This window comes from Labrus mixtus, chromosome 17, assembly GCF_963584025.1.
Source record: "Labrus mixtus chromosome 17, fLabMix1.1, whole genome shotgun sequence".
Taxonomy (NCBI): domain Eukaryota; kingdom Metazoa; phylum Chordata; class Actinopteri; order Labriformes; family Labridae; genus Labrus; species Labrus mixtus.
The window spans coordinates 18968249-18983960 of record NC_083628.1 but is presented as its reverse complement, the minus strand read 5'-3'; the positions used below and the strand labels follow the sequence as shown (position 1 = coordinate 18983960).

Here is a 15712-nt window from a genome sequence, read left to right as displayed (position 1 = left end):
GAGCATATACAGTATAAACAAAGACAAGGAGCATATACAGTATAAGCACAGACAAGGAGCATATACAGTATAAACACAGACAAGGAGCATATACAGTATAAACACAGACTACAAGTAAAGACAAAGTACATTAATCCAGATTATGGCAGCATGTCTGATTTTTGAATAGCCATTGTTTTATATATTTAGAAAAGGATTTCAGAGATGTGATGTTTCTTAGTTCTGTGGGTATAGTATTCCAAGTATGTGCTGCTTGATAAGAAAAGACTGACTGCCCAAAACTACTTTTTATACATGGAATTTTACAACCCCCTCTTGCAGATGCTCTGGTAAATGTGTTTAGAGTTTGTTTAATGAATTGAATTCATTGAGTGGAGGGGGAGCCATACGATGAAACATTTTATATACAAGTAAAATGTTGGCTAATTTAATCATGTTTTCCCAGTTTAATAAATTATATTTAGTTAGGATTTTACAATGATGATATGAGTTTGACTTTTTATCCAACGTTTTTAAGGTCTGTTTATAAAGTGTCTCAATTGATCTTAATGTGGGCCGTCCTGTTTGTGTCCAACTGGTGATACAGTAATTCATGTGATAAAATCATGGCATTCATGTACAACTTTGAGGCCTGCGTAGTTAAATTATTCCTAATGTGTCTGAAATTCACTGAATTAAATTTGATTAAGAAAAGGGGAAAGAAGAAAAATAAAAGTTTCATGCATAAATCTTTACTGTTTTTGTGAAATACCAGAAAGTTTGACTGCACACTTTAGCCTCCCAAGGCACTTAGACTGAGTATGTGTGGTAAACAAAGGTTAAAGATGACAAACCATTAAGCGGTCTACACATGTGACACACAGACAGTCACATGGAGGAACAGTTCAGTGAATCAGCACAAACACAGTTTGGTGGAAGTGGAAGAGAGGACGTGTTCAATGTGTAAAAAAAAAAAAAAAGTGAGACAATTTTCAGTTAGTCGAAGATGTGTAGATATTGTGTAATAATTGTGATGAGGAAAACAGACGTGCAAAACTAATGCTGCAATCATGAGCTGCTCTGATGGTCCCAGTCTCAGAGATGGGAAGTCGTTCTTCAGACTTCATGGATGCAACTAAGAAGATGTGCATAATGTCTCGGTTTCAAGTTATATTTGAGCAAAAAGTAGACGTGCATCTTAACATGAACAACACATATTTTGCAGAGTGATGACCTAATTCTGTCCAGAGTTTCTGATTTGTTGTTCCGACTTGAGCAGGTGTGGATGTGCATTTCCTGACGAGTACAGCCCTGACTGTACTCGTCATGAGGAATAAGAATCCATTGAAAGATTCTTGTCACCTGTCACAGATTTTTCAAAATAAAAATAATAAAAGTGTCTCAATGCAATTTGAGCAGAATTTACCTTTAATTATTTATAAAACTATACAGTAAAATCTGCTGAAAATTCTCAGGACCACAGCCAGGGAATCCATTGAAAGTTTATTTTCTTAACTTTGTGGTTTTTTTTCTGTCAGCCGTTATTATTGATGGACTCTTTTGCTGAATATACTGTCTTTTAATGGACGCACATTTGGCCCCTTGGGGAAGAAAATATTTCTGGGTTTTTTGTTTTTCTTACTGGCATCCCACTATGCTGCATATATATTTTTCTTTCTTTTCGATGGGCAATAACCTCAACCTACCACCTGATTCCACCAGGGGGTGCTCGTACTTCCCACTAAATATGTTTGTGTGAATTTAGAGACGGTCCCTGGGAGATAAGTGGCTCAACTGCCAGTAATCACAGAAGAAGAAGAAGGGATATCTCAGGTTAATTTAAGTGTGTAGATATTCATTCTGCTTAGATTAAGCATTTAGCATGTGTAAGTATGATGAGAGCACATTGACACTTTGTGCTGACTGTCGTGCGGTGCAGTCAGCTGATTGAAGACGCTGAGTCAGCGCAGGTTTACCCCCGAACTGAAGTCTGCAGGCTCAGCGCTTATGCCCCCCTACTGTTGCAGACATGAAGTCCTGCAAATAGAGAGTTATTTCAGAGCGCTTCTGTAAACCTGCAGCTCCATAAAGACGCCTTTCATTCCGCTGCAGAAGTTTATCCTGTTAGTTTGAGTTTTGTTTACACCACAGCATCCGTGTTTGAGCTGCAGTCACGAGTTGCTCCTGACACAGAGTCACTTCCTGTGAACCAGCACAGTCCTCCTGCTTGCTGCCCCACCAGCCAAACAAAGAAGAGGGAGACTCTGGATTGAACAGACGTTGTTATGAAGATTCAACATGCTCTCTTACGAAGAAGTACAGCAGAGTCTGAAGGCTGCAGGGCAGACTCACATCCTGCAGTTCTGGTCGGAGCTGAGTGACGAGGACCGGGACAGTTTCCTGCAGGATCTGTCTCAGATGGACCTGAAGGGGCTGAAGGAGCACTGTGAGGGGGCTCAGAGGGCTGCACAGTCCCCGCCGGAGAGTCTGGATCAGTACCTAGAGCCGGTCCCAGCAGAGTCCATCGGCAGCGTGAGGAAAAGTGACAAAAAGAGTCTGACAGAGTGGGAAAATGAAGGTGAGAGCCAACAGCAGTGGTGCAGTTTAAACACGGATACCTTTGACTTGTATAGAAGAGAAAGAGGAGCAAAGAAAATATTAACAACAAGAAGATTGAGCTTGTGATACCGAGACTATTTGACTAAGGGACCGTCAACAAATGACTGTGTTTTGCAGTATCCTCGTGCTAACTGACCTGACATTTCATGTGACTTCAGCCCTGTTCTCACTTACCCAAAACTCCTGAAAACACAAACAGACGAATTTGTCACCGGGACATTATCCAAGCCCCCTAGTTTTTTTTTTTAGAAAGTCTGGGTGAGCTGATGTGACAACGCAGCAGGATATACTCAGGAGACACAGTGACGTTTATATCCTGTGATCAGTGCATGACCATAGACTGTCTGAACGCCACCGCTACGATCTCCGTGCTCTAATTAAACTGCAATTTCTCATTTATTTGCAGTACATTCTGACTTTTGCGATGTGTTCATTTGGACTGCTCATAATATAATAACGATGAAATTGTGATTCATGATGCATGTACCTATGTTTGCATCATGCTGCTGCTCATGTCACCTCTCTGTCCTTCAGGTCTTCTGCAGATCTCACAGAACAAAGTGGGAGTCTTGCTTCTTGCCGGCGGTCAGGGGACCCGTCTCGGCGTGCAGTATCCCAAAGGGATGTACGACGTCGGGCTGCCGAGCAGGAAGACCCTCTATCAGATCCAAGCTGAGAGAATTCATAAAATCCAACAGCTGGCAGAGAGACAGCAAGGCGCCGAGTGTACCGTTCCATGGTGAGATTATCTGATCGTACATGCACTACTAAGCTCTTTAACAACTGTACAAAATTCCTGAAAATGTCCTGAAACGTTCATGGTGAGCTGCGTGTGTGAACGCAGACGGACAAATTCTATCTGGACTTTTTCCTGCAAGCCCTCTTGTAAAACTTTAGCATGCAGTCGAAGTGAAGCGACATGTTAAGGCAGCAGGCAGCTGCTGTGCGACTGGTTCAGTCTTCATACACGTAATGAAGCTGCTTCAAACTCTTTCATTATCATTCATACTGTGAATTTGTCTGAGTTCATGCAGCATTGATAAACAGGAGAAAACTGTCATCATCTGGCACCATCTGCCATCTTGAATATGTTGTAAACACTACAGTGCACATTACACCCCCGAAGACCCCCGACCTCGTCCAACAGGAAACACTTCTGGCTGTGAGGTTTATGTCGTGTGAATGAACAACTCAGGAAGATTTGGGCAGCTTGTGCTGAAATATTCAAGAATGCGTGTGTGAGAAAACTGTGAGTGAGGATTATACGTTTTAATTTTCAGATAAAGCACATTCGCGGAAGAATATAAAAAATTGCTGCATCACGCTCCCACCTCTTCATTCATATTTATACTTGGAAAGAGTTAAAAAAAAAAAAAGTTGAAAAACTACACCAAGAAATTCCAGTGTTATATATTAGATAACAGTGTTGAAGCAGGATTCAAAATAATCTGGGGAAAGTTAAAAGTTTGTAATAAAAGGGTCTTAAAATATTAGCTTTAAGACAAAAAGTTGTCTTATATTCTAGAGAATAAACAAATGAATACAACAGTTCAAACGTGTTTGTACTGTTGCATCTTTCTCAGGTACATCATGACCAGCGAGTTCACTCTGGCGCCTACAGAGGCGTTCTTTAAGGAGAACGATTACTTCGGTCTGAAGCCGTCAGACGTCGTCATGTTCGAGCAGAGGATGATCCCAGCCGTGACTTTCGATGGAAAGGTCATCCTGCAGGGGAAGGGGAAGATCGCCATGGCTCCAGGTCGGTGTGGGTTTTTTGACCTTTAACCTTCGAGGTGTGTTCAGGATGGTTTGAGATCGTGTTTGAAACCCTTTCCTTCCTCCTTTGATGTCAGATGGGAACGGAGGTCTGTACCAGGCTCTGGTGGACAACGCTGTGCTGGAGGACATGATGAAGAGGGGGGTGGAGTACCTGCACGTTTACTGTGTGGACAACATCCTGGTCAAGATGGCCGACCCCGTGTTTATCGGGTTCTGTGTGAGCAGAGGGGCCGACTGTGGAGCAAAGGTAGACTTGATGTTGTTTTCTCAAAATGGAAGAAGTGAATAAAATGTAAATCTAGGTGAAGGAACATTCTAGGTTTGAACTCCTGTGTTTTTCATCGGGCCTGTCCTCTCCTACGTGTCTTGATCAGGTGGTGGAGAAGGCGTGTCCTGCAGAGCCAGTGGGCGTGGTTTGCAGGGTGCAGGGCGTCACACAGGTGGTGGAGTACAGCGAGATCCGACCAGAGACGGCCGAGCTGCGGGGACCCGGAGGAGAGCTGGTGTTCAGCGCCGGAAACATCTGCAATCACTTTGTTAGCAGAGCGTTCCTGCAGGACGTCGCAGAGTAAGAACCCTTAATGTAGAACCTTTGACAGCGCAGCATGAGAGGAACAGAAACCCAGACTGATACTGAGTGTCTGAATGTGAGGTTCATGTTTGTTCACCAGCTGTAAACCAAACATTGACACATCATCACTCAGAAGTTTGGTGAAGGAAATGTGTTCGCAATCAATTTCTTATCCTGAGACGCAGCAGATTCAGAGACACGTCTCAAATATCCATCTCCCTTTTTTTCCTCATCTCCTACAGAAAAAAATGTATATTTAGTTCCAGAGAAAGAAAAAAAAAAAAACGGACATGGTGGGAGAGCATGTTTAGGTTATTTTTTAGGAACCTCAGAGAGATCCCAAGAAACCTTTGCATGAAACTATTTCAAGGTCTCCCAATACTTTTGAGATTTTGCAAAACTATTGCAAAAGTTTCTCTTCCTTACCTGCAAACAGCTCCTCAGCAGGTGATGACTAAAGATTTTGTTGACATCCTTATCTTTCCTTTAGCCCCCCCCCCCCCCCCCCCCATCAGCCAAAGTCTGCACATTATTAACACTCTTCAGAACTACGTCCCTTAAAAGACAGGTAGAAGGAGTCTCCTGCATTTCAGCCCCTCCCCCTTTGGTCCTCGTCGCAGTGGCCATGTGTTCAAATCCGGCCTCGACCCTTTGCTACATGTCGCCACCCATTCTCTCCTCCCAGGACTTCCTGTCTCTCTTCAGCTGTCCTCTCTACTGAAGGCAAAAAGATCCAAAAAACATCTTTAAAAAAAAATCTGATTCCTCAGAAGGACTTCTTCACACAGGCAGAAACCAAAATCAGGAGCACATGAATCACTTAATGCAATTTATTAAGGTGTAAAACCTAAAAGGTTTCGACGTGCACTAATTGTGATTATTCATGCCCTTCTTTTCATCTCACAGGGTATTTAAAGACCAACTCAAACAACACGTCGCACTGAAGAAGGTGCCCTACGTGGACTCGTGTGGAAATCAAGTCAAACCCACGAAACCAAACGGCATCAAGATGGAGAAATTTGTGTTTGACATTTTTCCATTCTCGAGGTATTGTCCTTTATCTTTGGTTTATCCTCGTCTTCTGTTGTTTTCCCTTTAACACTTTTTAACAGACTGCATTTATTTGGTAGGAACTTTGTTGCGTTTGAGGTTGTGAGGGAGGATGAGTTCTCCCCGCTGAAGAACGCAGACGGAGCGTCGACAGACAGCCCGACCACGGCCAGAAACTCTCTGCTGAATCAACACTGTCGCTGGGCCGCGGACGCAGGAGCAACGCTGACGGATGAACAAGGGAATACTGTTCCTCCTACAGCGAGGTGAGAGGGACACGTTCCTTTAACTGAGACCGTTTTCACAGAACTTTCATACAGCACCAAACATATGAGACTAAAAGCTCAGAGGGACGTTAAAGGAGCAATCTGTAACTCTGACCCCTAGTGTTTAAAATGGGTACTTCAGTTTAAATTCTAAACATTATAGAGAGCTGTCTCTCCCCCGCCCCCTCCTCTCTAGAGTCCATGCTCACACAGGTCACCATGTGGTGGACACTGAAGCTTCAGTGTTTATCCAGCTCTGCATCAGTCTGTAAACCTTTCTGTGTTCTAACCTCTCTCCATTTTTCAAAATCATCTCCAATATTGATCCTAGTTTGGACAGCCGGCAGGAACCTGCTTGGAACAATAAAATATGTGAACGATGAGTAAACACAAGTGTTTTTAGCGTTGAGTTAAGATAGAACTAGTAAATCTAAACATTTGTTTGTGTTTTGTTTTCTAGTTTCTCTGCAGGTGATACTCCTCCGGCACGATGTGAGATTTCACCGCTGGTCTCTTACTTTGGAGAGGTGAGAATATGAACGTGACGACAGATCTGTTAGATTCCCTTTTCAGAGTGATTCTAGTTGTTGGGTTACAGTTATTAACATGTTACTCCTTACATTTTTCATTTTCTCCACTTGAGATGAATCTGCAGACATTAAACACACTTTTCATTTTCTGTGTTTTTTACCATGATGATGATCCATTTCTAATTGACAGTAAAATGGATTAATAATCAAACCTCCCCTCTGTCTTCGTCCTGCAGGGTCTGGAGCCGCTGCTGAAGGGAAGAACTCTGCAGACGCCGATCGTCCTGGATGAAAAAAAGGCCAAAGAGCTGCAGGCTCAGTGATGATTCGTCTGATAAACAGCAGAGATTCCTGCTCAGTGGAGTTCATGATGGAGATAAAAACCTTGAACAGATGTTTAGAGGGAGTTTCAATCCAAGAAGGAAAGCATGTTTTACAACATTGTTTTAACCTGTATGTGAAAGGTGTACTATCATCTTATATACCAAGTGCTCGCTTGAAAACAAGCGAGGGACAATAATTGAGTTTTGGGAATTTATATGAACTTGTCTTTTTTAAACATGACAAAAAATATATCGTCAAATACCTCAGCGTGTCTCCTCTTTTGTGGTTTTTAGTGAATACATTTGACTCTCATTTAAAACCTCTTTAAATTTAGAAGTCAGAGTTAATATTAAATCATTTAACTCCAACTCTATTCTATTTATAAATCACTTTTCATACATGAAGGAATGAAGATAAAAGTGCTTAAAAGAACAGACTGACAGGAAATCAAAACAGACATTGACAACAATAGATACAATACTAGACTAAAGAATAAAGACTCCTAGACTGAGACTAAAACAGTGAGGACGATGATAAAATGATTTCAAATAAATGAAATAATAAAATCCTTGAATCAAAATCAAACCAAATGTAAAAACGATGATTCAAATATTGACCAAGGATATAAAATTACTCCAAATTTAGTTAAAGTATGAGTATAGGTTATTATAATAATAATAATAAATGTATAGAAGGCTACTTAACTATAACCATATACTAAATATTAAGGTTATGAGTCACATTTATGAGACATTTCCCTCAGATGAGTCGAACTGTTAAATCCACTTAATTAAACGTCTAATTAAATTAAAGTTTACGGTATAATTGTGAAAAAACAATTAAACTACAAAAAGTTTAAATGTGTAGATGATAAACAGAATTAAAGTGTGATAATTTATCAATTTTGCGATTACTTATTGTATGTTTTACAGATGAAAAACGCCGGTTTGTTATTAAATGTTGAATAAAGTTTTGTTTTTTTTAAACCTCGCGCTGTCAAAAAAACTTCCCTTTCGCCCACCAATCCTGGACCGTGACGTCATTAGTGCGGACCAATCACAGCTGAGCCTGTCAAAGAGACAGCAACAAACCAGAGATGCACTGAAGCGACGAAGAGGACGGGTTGTGTTGCGTTATACCGACGGCTGTTACTCGGTTTAATTATTAAATACTTTATAATAGGATGACATTAAAATAATGAGTTTTTATACCTTTATTTTATTAAATGTTTGGCTTCGTTCAGTGAAGCAAAGAGTTTGAACGCAGCAGGCTAACGGTCACATTACAGTTCGTTAGCTTGTTTTGCTTTCAGCCGCGGGGTGTTGATATCTTTTGTTGATATCTTTATAGTATATATATATAGTTAATGAAATCGTGTTCACAGCCTCAAACAGACTCTCCTGTAAGGGTTACATCCCAGGTCCATCCATGCAGCCTGCGGTGGATGATCTAACATGCTAGGACCATGTTCAAGAATGTGTTCGGCTCAGGGTTTCTGGTGAGAACAGCTCATGTTATTCTGACATGGGTCATCACGCTCATACTCTTCCTACATGATACAGGTAAACACCTTCTTCAGTAATAATATGATACTACAGACACTGTGATGAAACCTGCTCCTCCTGGTCGGGTGGGTTCTTGTGTTGAGTTATTACATAGTTATTCAGTGTGAAGTTAAAATAGTGATCCGTGTTTCCATTTGTGTGTACGTAAAGAAAACAGAGTCATATCATACAGTGACCTGTTTAAGGATTCAAACCCTTCAGGCTTTTCCACATTTAAATATCATGAAAGTAGAATAAGGCTTTCCTCTTTTTAATTAACACAATGTGCTTGGTGCTTAGACTATATTTGTGACACTCAAACGATCATTAAGAGATTTTTTGAATGTGCAGAGAAACCCTTGAGCGTAAACAGTTTCACCAAAAAGCCAAATCTGTTTCTGTTTAGCTGAGGAATAAATCTACCAGATTGTTTTTTATATTTAATGTAGCTTCAGTGTATGAAGTAGGGTTGTACCGAGCCTTTGAGCGTGTCATCAGTGTTTGAAAACTTTGTCTTGTGTGCGTTTTGTCTGAAGAGCTGAGGAAGCAGGAGGAGACGGGTCAGCTGGTCCAGCCCGTGCTCTTCGTCCTGCTCGTGCTGGTGTCAGTGTTGCTCTACTTCGCCGTCTCTCTGATGGATCCAGGATTCATCCTCTCTGATGACAGCGACTTACAGGTGAGTTATGATCTTCAGCAGGTGAATGATGCCTTGATCTGATTTAGAGTTTGTTTTGCTCCAGGTCATTTCAGTAATGTTTGGATCATTTATTTACCTCTTACTCAACCTTGTAATACGTATGTGAGGATGTGAAAATGAACAATATGTCTGTATTGTTGTTCAGTTCACTCTGGGAGTGACAGAGGAGCAGCAGGATATGATCCCCCCCTCCACCAAATCTCTGCGTCAGAGACGCTGTGGTCACTGTCTGCTGCAGGTGAGCTGCCCGTCATTTGTGCACACTCCTGTGTGCGATTCATTTGTTGTAATTGGATCAAAGGTGATGCTTGAACTCGGGCTAGGAAACAAATCATGATTTTAACATTATTGCAATATGAGAATTCGCAATATACACAAAACAAAAGTCTGAATTTATCACAATAAATGAAAAACAATTTTAAAGGTCACATATCCTCCTCCTCTTCAATCAGTGTAAATAAGTCTCAAAGCTCCATAGAATATGTCTGTGAAGTTTCTTGTTCTAAATCCACTCTGATCATGTCTATAAACCCCTCTATTTCAGCAGGCTGTTTCTGTACCTTTAAATATGTAAATGAGCTGTGTCTGACCACGCCCCCTCTCTGGAAGGGCTCGGGTGTCTCAGGCTTTCTCGCTCCATGTCCTATTGTTTACGGTGAGAAGGCAGACTCAGAGGGCAGAACAAACACCTAGCTGTGGGAGTGTCACCCACCTGGGGGAGGGGCTACTGCCCTTTGTGATGTCATGAAGGGAAAATCTCCAAACGGCCTGTTTGAGCACACATTTTCTGAAAAGTGGAGCAGGCTGAAGACGGAAGAGAGGATGGACTTTTCATATTGTTATAGCAATTTTGAACTATGTTCTCTCACATGGCATATTTTACTTATACCGACATTAACTACCTGGTTAAATAAAATAAAATGCCTAACTTAAACGTAGAAATCAAAGATTTGATAGTTGATAGTTGATCCTTGATAGTTGCTGTAGGGTCATCGTCCGGGGCGTTTAACAGAGTGTAGTCCTGTTTGTCCTTAATGAGTTTAAGTGATAACAGAGGAAGAGGTCCAGATGCCGCCCCTGTTTGTCTCGGCCTGCAGGATGAATTGATTGATTGCTGATTGATTGGCTGTCTGTGGACGCCGTGTTTGTTATCGTAGCTCTCAGGCTGAAACATGACTCTTGAACTCAGTACAGTACTTGTCGGATCATCTGGTCGTATCAGATAGATGTGTTGTCAAGTAACACACGTCTGTGTTACACAGCAGCATGTCCTCCTGTCAGGACAGCACATGAAATGATGCAGCAGTTATTGAAGCAGTCAGACTGTTTACAGCAGGAGTGTGCTTTTAACCTTCTGTCTGTGAAATCCAAGCAGAACAACGGCTCGAGCCAGGATCATCGTTTACAGTGCTTTACATTAAAGGACATGTCCACATTTTACAGTCGTGACCTCAAATTCACACGGACTCTTTTATGAACTTTACTTAACCAACAAGAACAGTCCTTAACGTAGACATCTCTCTGATGCAGAAGTCACCTTAACACAGTTATCTGTTTTTCACAGCGAAGCACTCAAAGTGTTCATGTGTTTCTTCATAGATGAATCTGATGTAAGTTCCTCTGACTGACTGTTGGAGCTTTAAACATCATCTCACAGTCTGTGTCAAAGATCAGAAGTTAATTCTGGACCTTCAGGGTCATTCTATCATGATGCTTCAAAAGATGAGCAGTCATAACAGCTTCAATGTAAAGCTTCAGAGTGTTACTGTTTTCAATACTACAACTGGAGATTATCAGAGTGTTCTCAGATAAACTCTCAGGATCTTCGGATGCAGCTTTTTCCTCCTCACACTGAAATCTAAAAAGTGAATCATTCTGATATTTCATGGAGCTGTAAGAACAGAAACGAGAAGTCTGCGCTCCCTGGATGTTTCCCTGTTGCTCTGTAACAGATGGTTCGTATGTGAACTGTGTGCTGATGAAGGTCTGCAGCCTCACAGATCTCGTTGCAGTTCACTTTTCTTTTTTTTTTCACTTTTCCAGGCTGATGAGCAACAGCAGCTATTTTTTCACACCAGTGATCAAAATGAGCTTCACAGAACACTGAACAGGACGACGGAGGCTTTAATCCGTCCTGGCTGTAAACCTGAGAGAAAACAGATTGAAATCAGACAGTGACGTTTCACAGAGCATCAGCGTGACCTTTATTGAGTTTTATATCAACAACAGCTCATTATCCAGACAGTTAACTATTTAACCGTCGTGTTTCTCACAGAGTGTGGTTCTTTGTTTGGTATCTGACTGAGTGTGTTTATGTATCAGACTTAAGTATCAAAGAGAGAGAGAGAGTTTAGTCCTGCTGTAAAGTCGGGCTCTGTGAGAATCGACTTACTTTTGGAGCCCGCCTTTGAGGAACTGCAGATTTCTGGACTTGATGTCTCAGCCCTGGAGGTCGTGTCTTGGTACAGGTTTCTCTATAGTCCTGGGGAAGATGGTATTTTGAGTGTTTACAGAGAGAGAATATAAGAGAAAGTTATGCAGACTGACTCTGGGGTTATACCCTCAATGGGTTAATGAAGAACTGACAGAGCTCCATCTTTAAGTGTTTTAGTGCTCTCATGAGAATCTAATGATCTCCAGGGGTTAAGGGGTTCCTTTTGATCCATGTATTGAATGTGGAGAGTCTGTTTTCAGTAACACATCTAAATGCTGCAGTTTGTCATATATTTAAAACGTGTCTTTGGCCCTCTTGTCCGCACACTGAGCTTCCCTTGTTTCCGAGCAGCAGCCAATGAGATCCAAGCACTGCCAGACGTGCCAGCACTGTGTGCGGCGGTACGACCATCACTGCCCGTGGATCGAGAACTGTGTCGGAGAGAAAAACCACCGCTGGTTCGTTCTGTACCTGGGCGTTCAGCTGCTGGTGCTACTGTGGGGGCTGCACATCGCCTGGTGAGGAGAACGAAGCGTTTAAATCTTTAAATACGTTTTTATCTTTCCCTGATTTACTTTACGTACTGTGTTGTTTTTCTTTTGCTCATTTGAAATCTTTGCACAAACATTCATTGAGCACGGTTAACTTTGCTCTAACTCTTTCTTCTTCTCTGGTCAGGACGGGGTTCAGCTTCGCGCCCACCTGGCAGCTTTGGTTGCGGACTAACGCCACGCTGCTGACGGTGGCCGTCCTCGTGGCCCTGCTCTCCCTCATCGTGCTGCTGCTGCTCGGCTCTCACCTGTACCTGGTCTCTCTCAACACCACCACCTGGGAGTTCATGTCTCGCCACCGCATCTCCTACCTCAAACACTGCGGCGCCGACGAGAACCCCTTCGACCGCGGCACCTTCCACAACCTGTGGGGCTTCTTCTGCTTGTGGGGCACCGTGGTGTGGGAGCAGGTGTACTTCAGGGAGGGCAGCGACCAGGTCTGAAAACCAAACACGCTTAGACAGACTCAAAAAGACGGATTCATCGCTCACCAACAACTTTCCTGGATCATCACGTTCTCTAAGTTTGGAGATAAACCCTCCGTGTGTCCTTTCTGCAAACTCTGCAACATTCACCTTCTTTTACAAAGTTCTATATAAAGATAAGATAACCTTCCTCAGATCTATAATGAATGAGTATTTGAGGGACTTTGCTGGCATCCAATCAGTGCAGGCGTTCTTCGATCAAATAGGACACGTGATGTTTAGAATCAGAAAACCTGAAGAATACTTTGTTGTACAGTTGTGTTCACTTATTTAATCGATATTTCAATCATTTGAACTCTTTTTAAAATGCATCGCTGTAAAAATAATTTTAATGAGGAGGTGTGATCACAGCTTTTTTAAAATCTGAATCCTCTCATAACAGGACTCCAATGAAAGTTAAGAAGACTTCATGATTTGTTGTAAAGTATCTTCACTCTGACAAAACGACAAAAAACCAGAACAGAAGTCTGAAGCACAAATCGCCAGCGTTAAGAAATATAAACAAACTCAGGCAGATGAAATCAGCAATCATAACAGATCTTGGAACAGCTGTTCTGATTAGAGATTACACAACCCCCAACATTTTGTTTCTGTTCCTTTGAGGCAGGTGTGACTGTTCATGTTGATTTGTCCTGGTGGTATCAGAGGTCCAGCTGAAAATGATCGATGGACCCCAGACAGAAGGAGGGAATTTAATCGAGGACGAAAAAAAGTCAGAGAGAGAAAAAAGAAAGAAAATATGTCTTGTGGCTTGAGAAGGCTTATTGAGAAAGTTTCTTAATAATACAAAATAAGGTTCAGAGATGGAAGAAGTAACCGCGGCTGATTTCTGTCCCCGGTCAGACCCCGATTGTTTACAACCATTCAAGTATAAAAAATCCCAAAGAGAGTCAATTATGCGTTCTGCCTTCAGGCGCTTTACTGTCCCACTTTGAGCCTCTAAGTGAAGCAAGTCATAAAAAACTGTTGACTCACGTTGACCCTCATTCCTCGTCCAGCACTGAATCATTAATGTGGGCAGTAATGATGAGTAATTTAATGTGTGAAACTCCTCCAGCAGAACCACTTACACATGTGACTGATGGACTGTTACTTCCACTGTTTTTTTTAACCTTTTCCCTTTGTCACCTTAAACAGATGTGTAAAGGAAACATATGTTTGAAATCGATCCTGTAGATGATTTCAGCCTGCAGCATTGAAACAGGCTGTAACGGCTGCAGAGCCTGATCACAGTACGCTAAGGCCGTTATTTTAACTGAAGGATCACTGCAGGGATGTAGACCTTTCTGTTCAAGAGGAAACCAGAAACAGCTGTTACATTAATGTCTCGTTCAGACCACCACACTGCTTTGACAACAACAGACATTTTATCCTGCAGAACATGGAGGCTATCGTGTACCACTGCCTCAGTCAGTTCATAATATCCGTGTTATCGTGTGGTAAAGAGACATTTTGATGGATCAAAGCAACTCACATGTTCCGCAAGGTAAAACTTCTCTTTTTATCAATGGAGTCTGGCTGTGAAGAGAGCAACTTTAGCAGCTGGTGAACAGAAGTCTTCCTGATCTTATGGAGTAGGCTGTGACGACAAAAAGCTGTTTAATAGCTTTCTATAAATGCACCAAACCTCATCCACAAACATTGATTTTACTTAAAGTTACACAGGAGATGCTTGTCTACCACGTTTGGCCTCGTTTATGGTTAAACAAAGATTGTGCTGTGTTGAAACTCACCATTTAAACATCAAATTCACACAATAACAAACAAACTGACAGATTCAGCCAGCAGCAGATCAGCCGCTGCCCTGTATTTCACTCTTTAAATGACTGTTTTTCTCGATGTAGTTTGGTGGTTGTAAAGAGAGAGAGAGATGTAATGGCTGTTTTTGGTTCCAGGAGTAGTATCCTCCCTTTTAACAGAACCGCCTTTCTCTGTAGGGATCCAAATTATATCACCTTAATTCCCCCGAAAAGGGTCCCTGTCTGACAGGGATAGTGTTCTGCTGTGAGGTGTATATGTGAACAACCAGGTCAGGAGAATATCCAGAGCAGTCCTCCTGAAATGATCCAGATATTTTCAGGAGTGTAGTTGTGAAAGCAGCTTAGGTTCCCCTTAAGGTCTTTGTTTATTCTCCCACTTGACCCTCACTCCTGTGTCCTCCACTGAATGATTCATGTGAGCAGTAATTACATGTGAAACTCCTTAAAGTGACACACAGTGAACCAGATGAACAGACTGTTAATAAACCTCCAGTTTACTTTGAACACAGATAAAACTATGATTAGATTAGATTAGTTTTTTTTACTCTTTAAAGTGTGTGTGTTGACTGTGTGTTGTTGGTATGATGCTTCTGTTCACTCAGATTCTGACCGTTTATCGTGTAGAAATCGGAGTTCTTCTCGTTCTGTGTAATGCGTTTATTTAACAATCAGAGTGACTTGACAAATTCTGATCATGTTTTTTCAAATGTTTAAAATCTAACGTTGAATTTTTCCTAGCTTTGACTCCCCTCCTGATGTTTTGACTTTAAACAGCATTTGAAGCTATTTTATATCGTTGTAAATAATCTAAACGGTTTCCACCCAGGACTCGTCTTTCCATCTTTGATATGACTGTTTGATATGAATAACTTAGAGACTTAAATGAAAAGTATACCTGAGGAGATTTGAGTGTAATACATCATCTGGTATCTGAAACCTGTTCCTTCTTGTGCAATAGTAACCCAGCAATAAATGTGTTTACTCTATGTACAGCTGACTTTATATGAATGAATATTTAATTCATGTTGTGTACTAATGAATCATATGCAGTGTGTTTTTTTACTACTTTGAAACGACTGTACACTGCGATCAATAAATCAAAGTTTCATGAAGGTCTCCCGGG

General features: G+C 41.6%; 2 protein-coding genes across 2 annotated transcripts; both read left to right on the top strand.

The window, feature by feature from the left end:
• The first annotated feature begins 1783 nt into the window (after positions 1-1783).
• Positions 1784-7384, top strand: uap1l1 (UDP-N-acetylglucosamine pyrophosphorylase 1, like 1). Its single transcript, XM_061061346.1, has 9 exons — positions 1784-2557; positions 3133-3337; positions 4182-4357; positions 4452-4624; positions 4752-4945; positions 5855-5995; positions 6079-6264; positions 6725-6791; positions 7031-7384. Exons 1-9 carry the CDS (start codon positions 2278-2280, stop codon positions 7115-7117), a joined length of 1509 nt encoding a protein of 502 aa, XP_060917329.1. The 5' UTR covers positions 1784-2277; the 3' UTR covers positions 7118-7384.
• Positions 7385-8196: 812 nt separating this feature from the next.
• Positions 8197-15701, top strand: zdhhc12b (zinc finger DHHC-type palmitoyltransferase 12b). The gene is made up of 5 exons (XM_061061064.1): positions 8197-8680; positions 9199-9338; positions 9505-9597; positions 12145-12311; positions 12472-15701. Exons 1-5 carry the CDS (start codon positions 8584-8586, stop codon positions 12785-12787), a joined length of 813 nt encoding a protein of 270 aa, XP_060917047.1. The 5' UTR covers positions 8197-8583; the 3' UTR covers positions 12788-15701.
• The last annotated feature ends 11 nt before the right edge of the window (positions 15702-15712 follow it).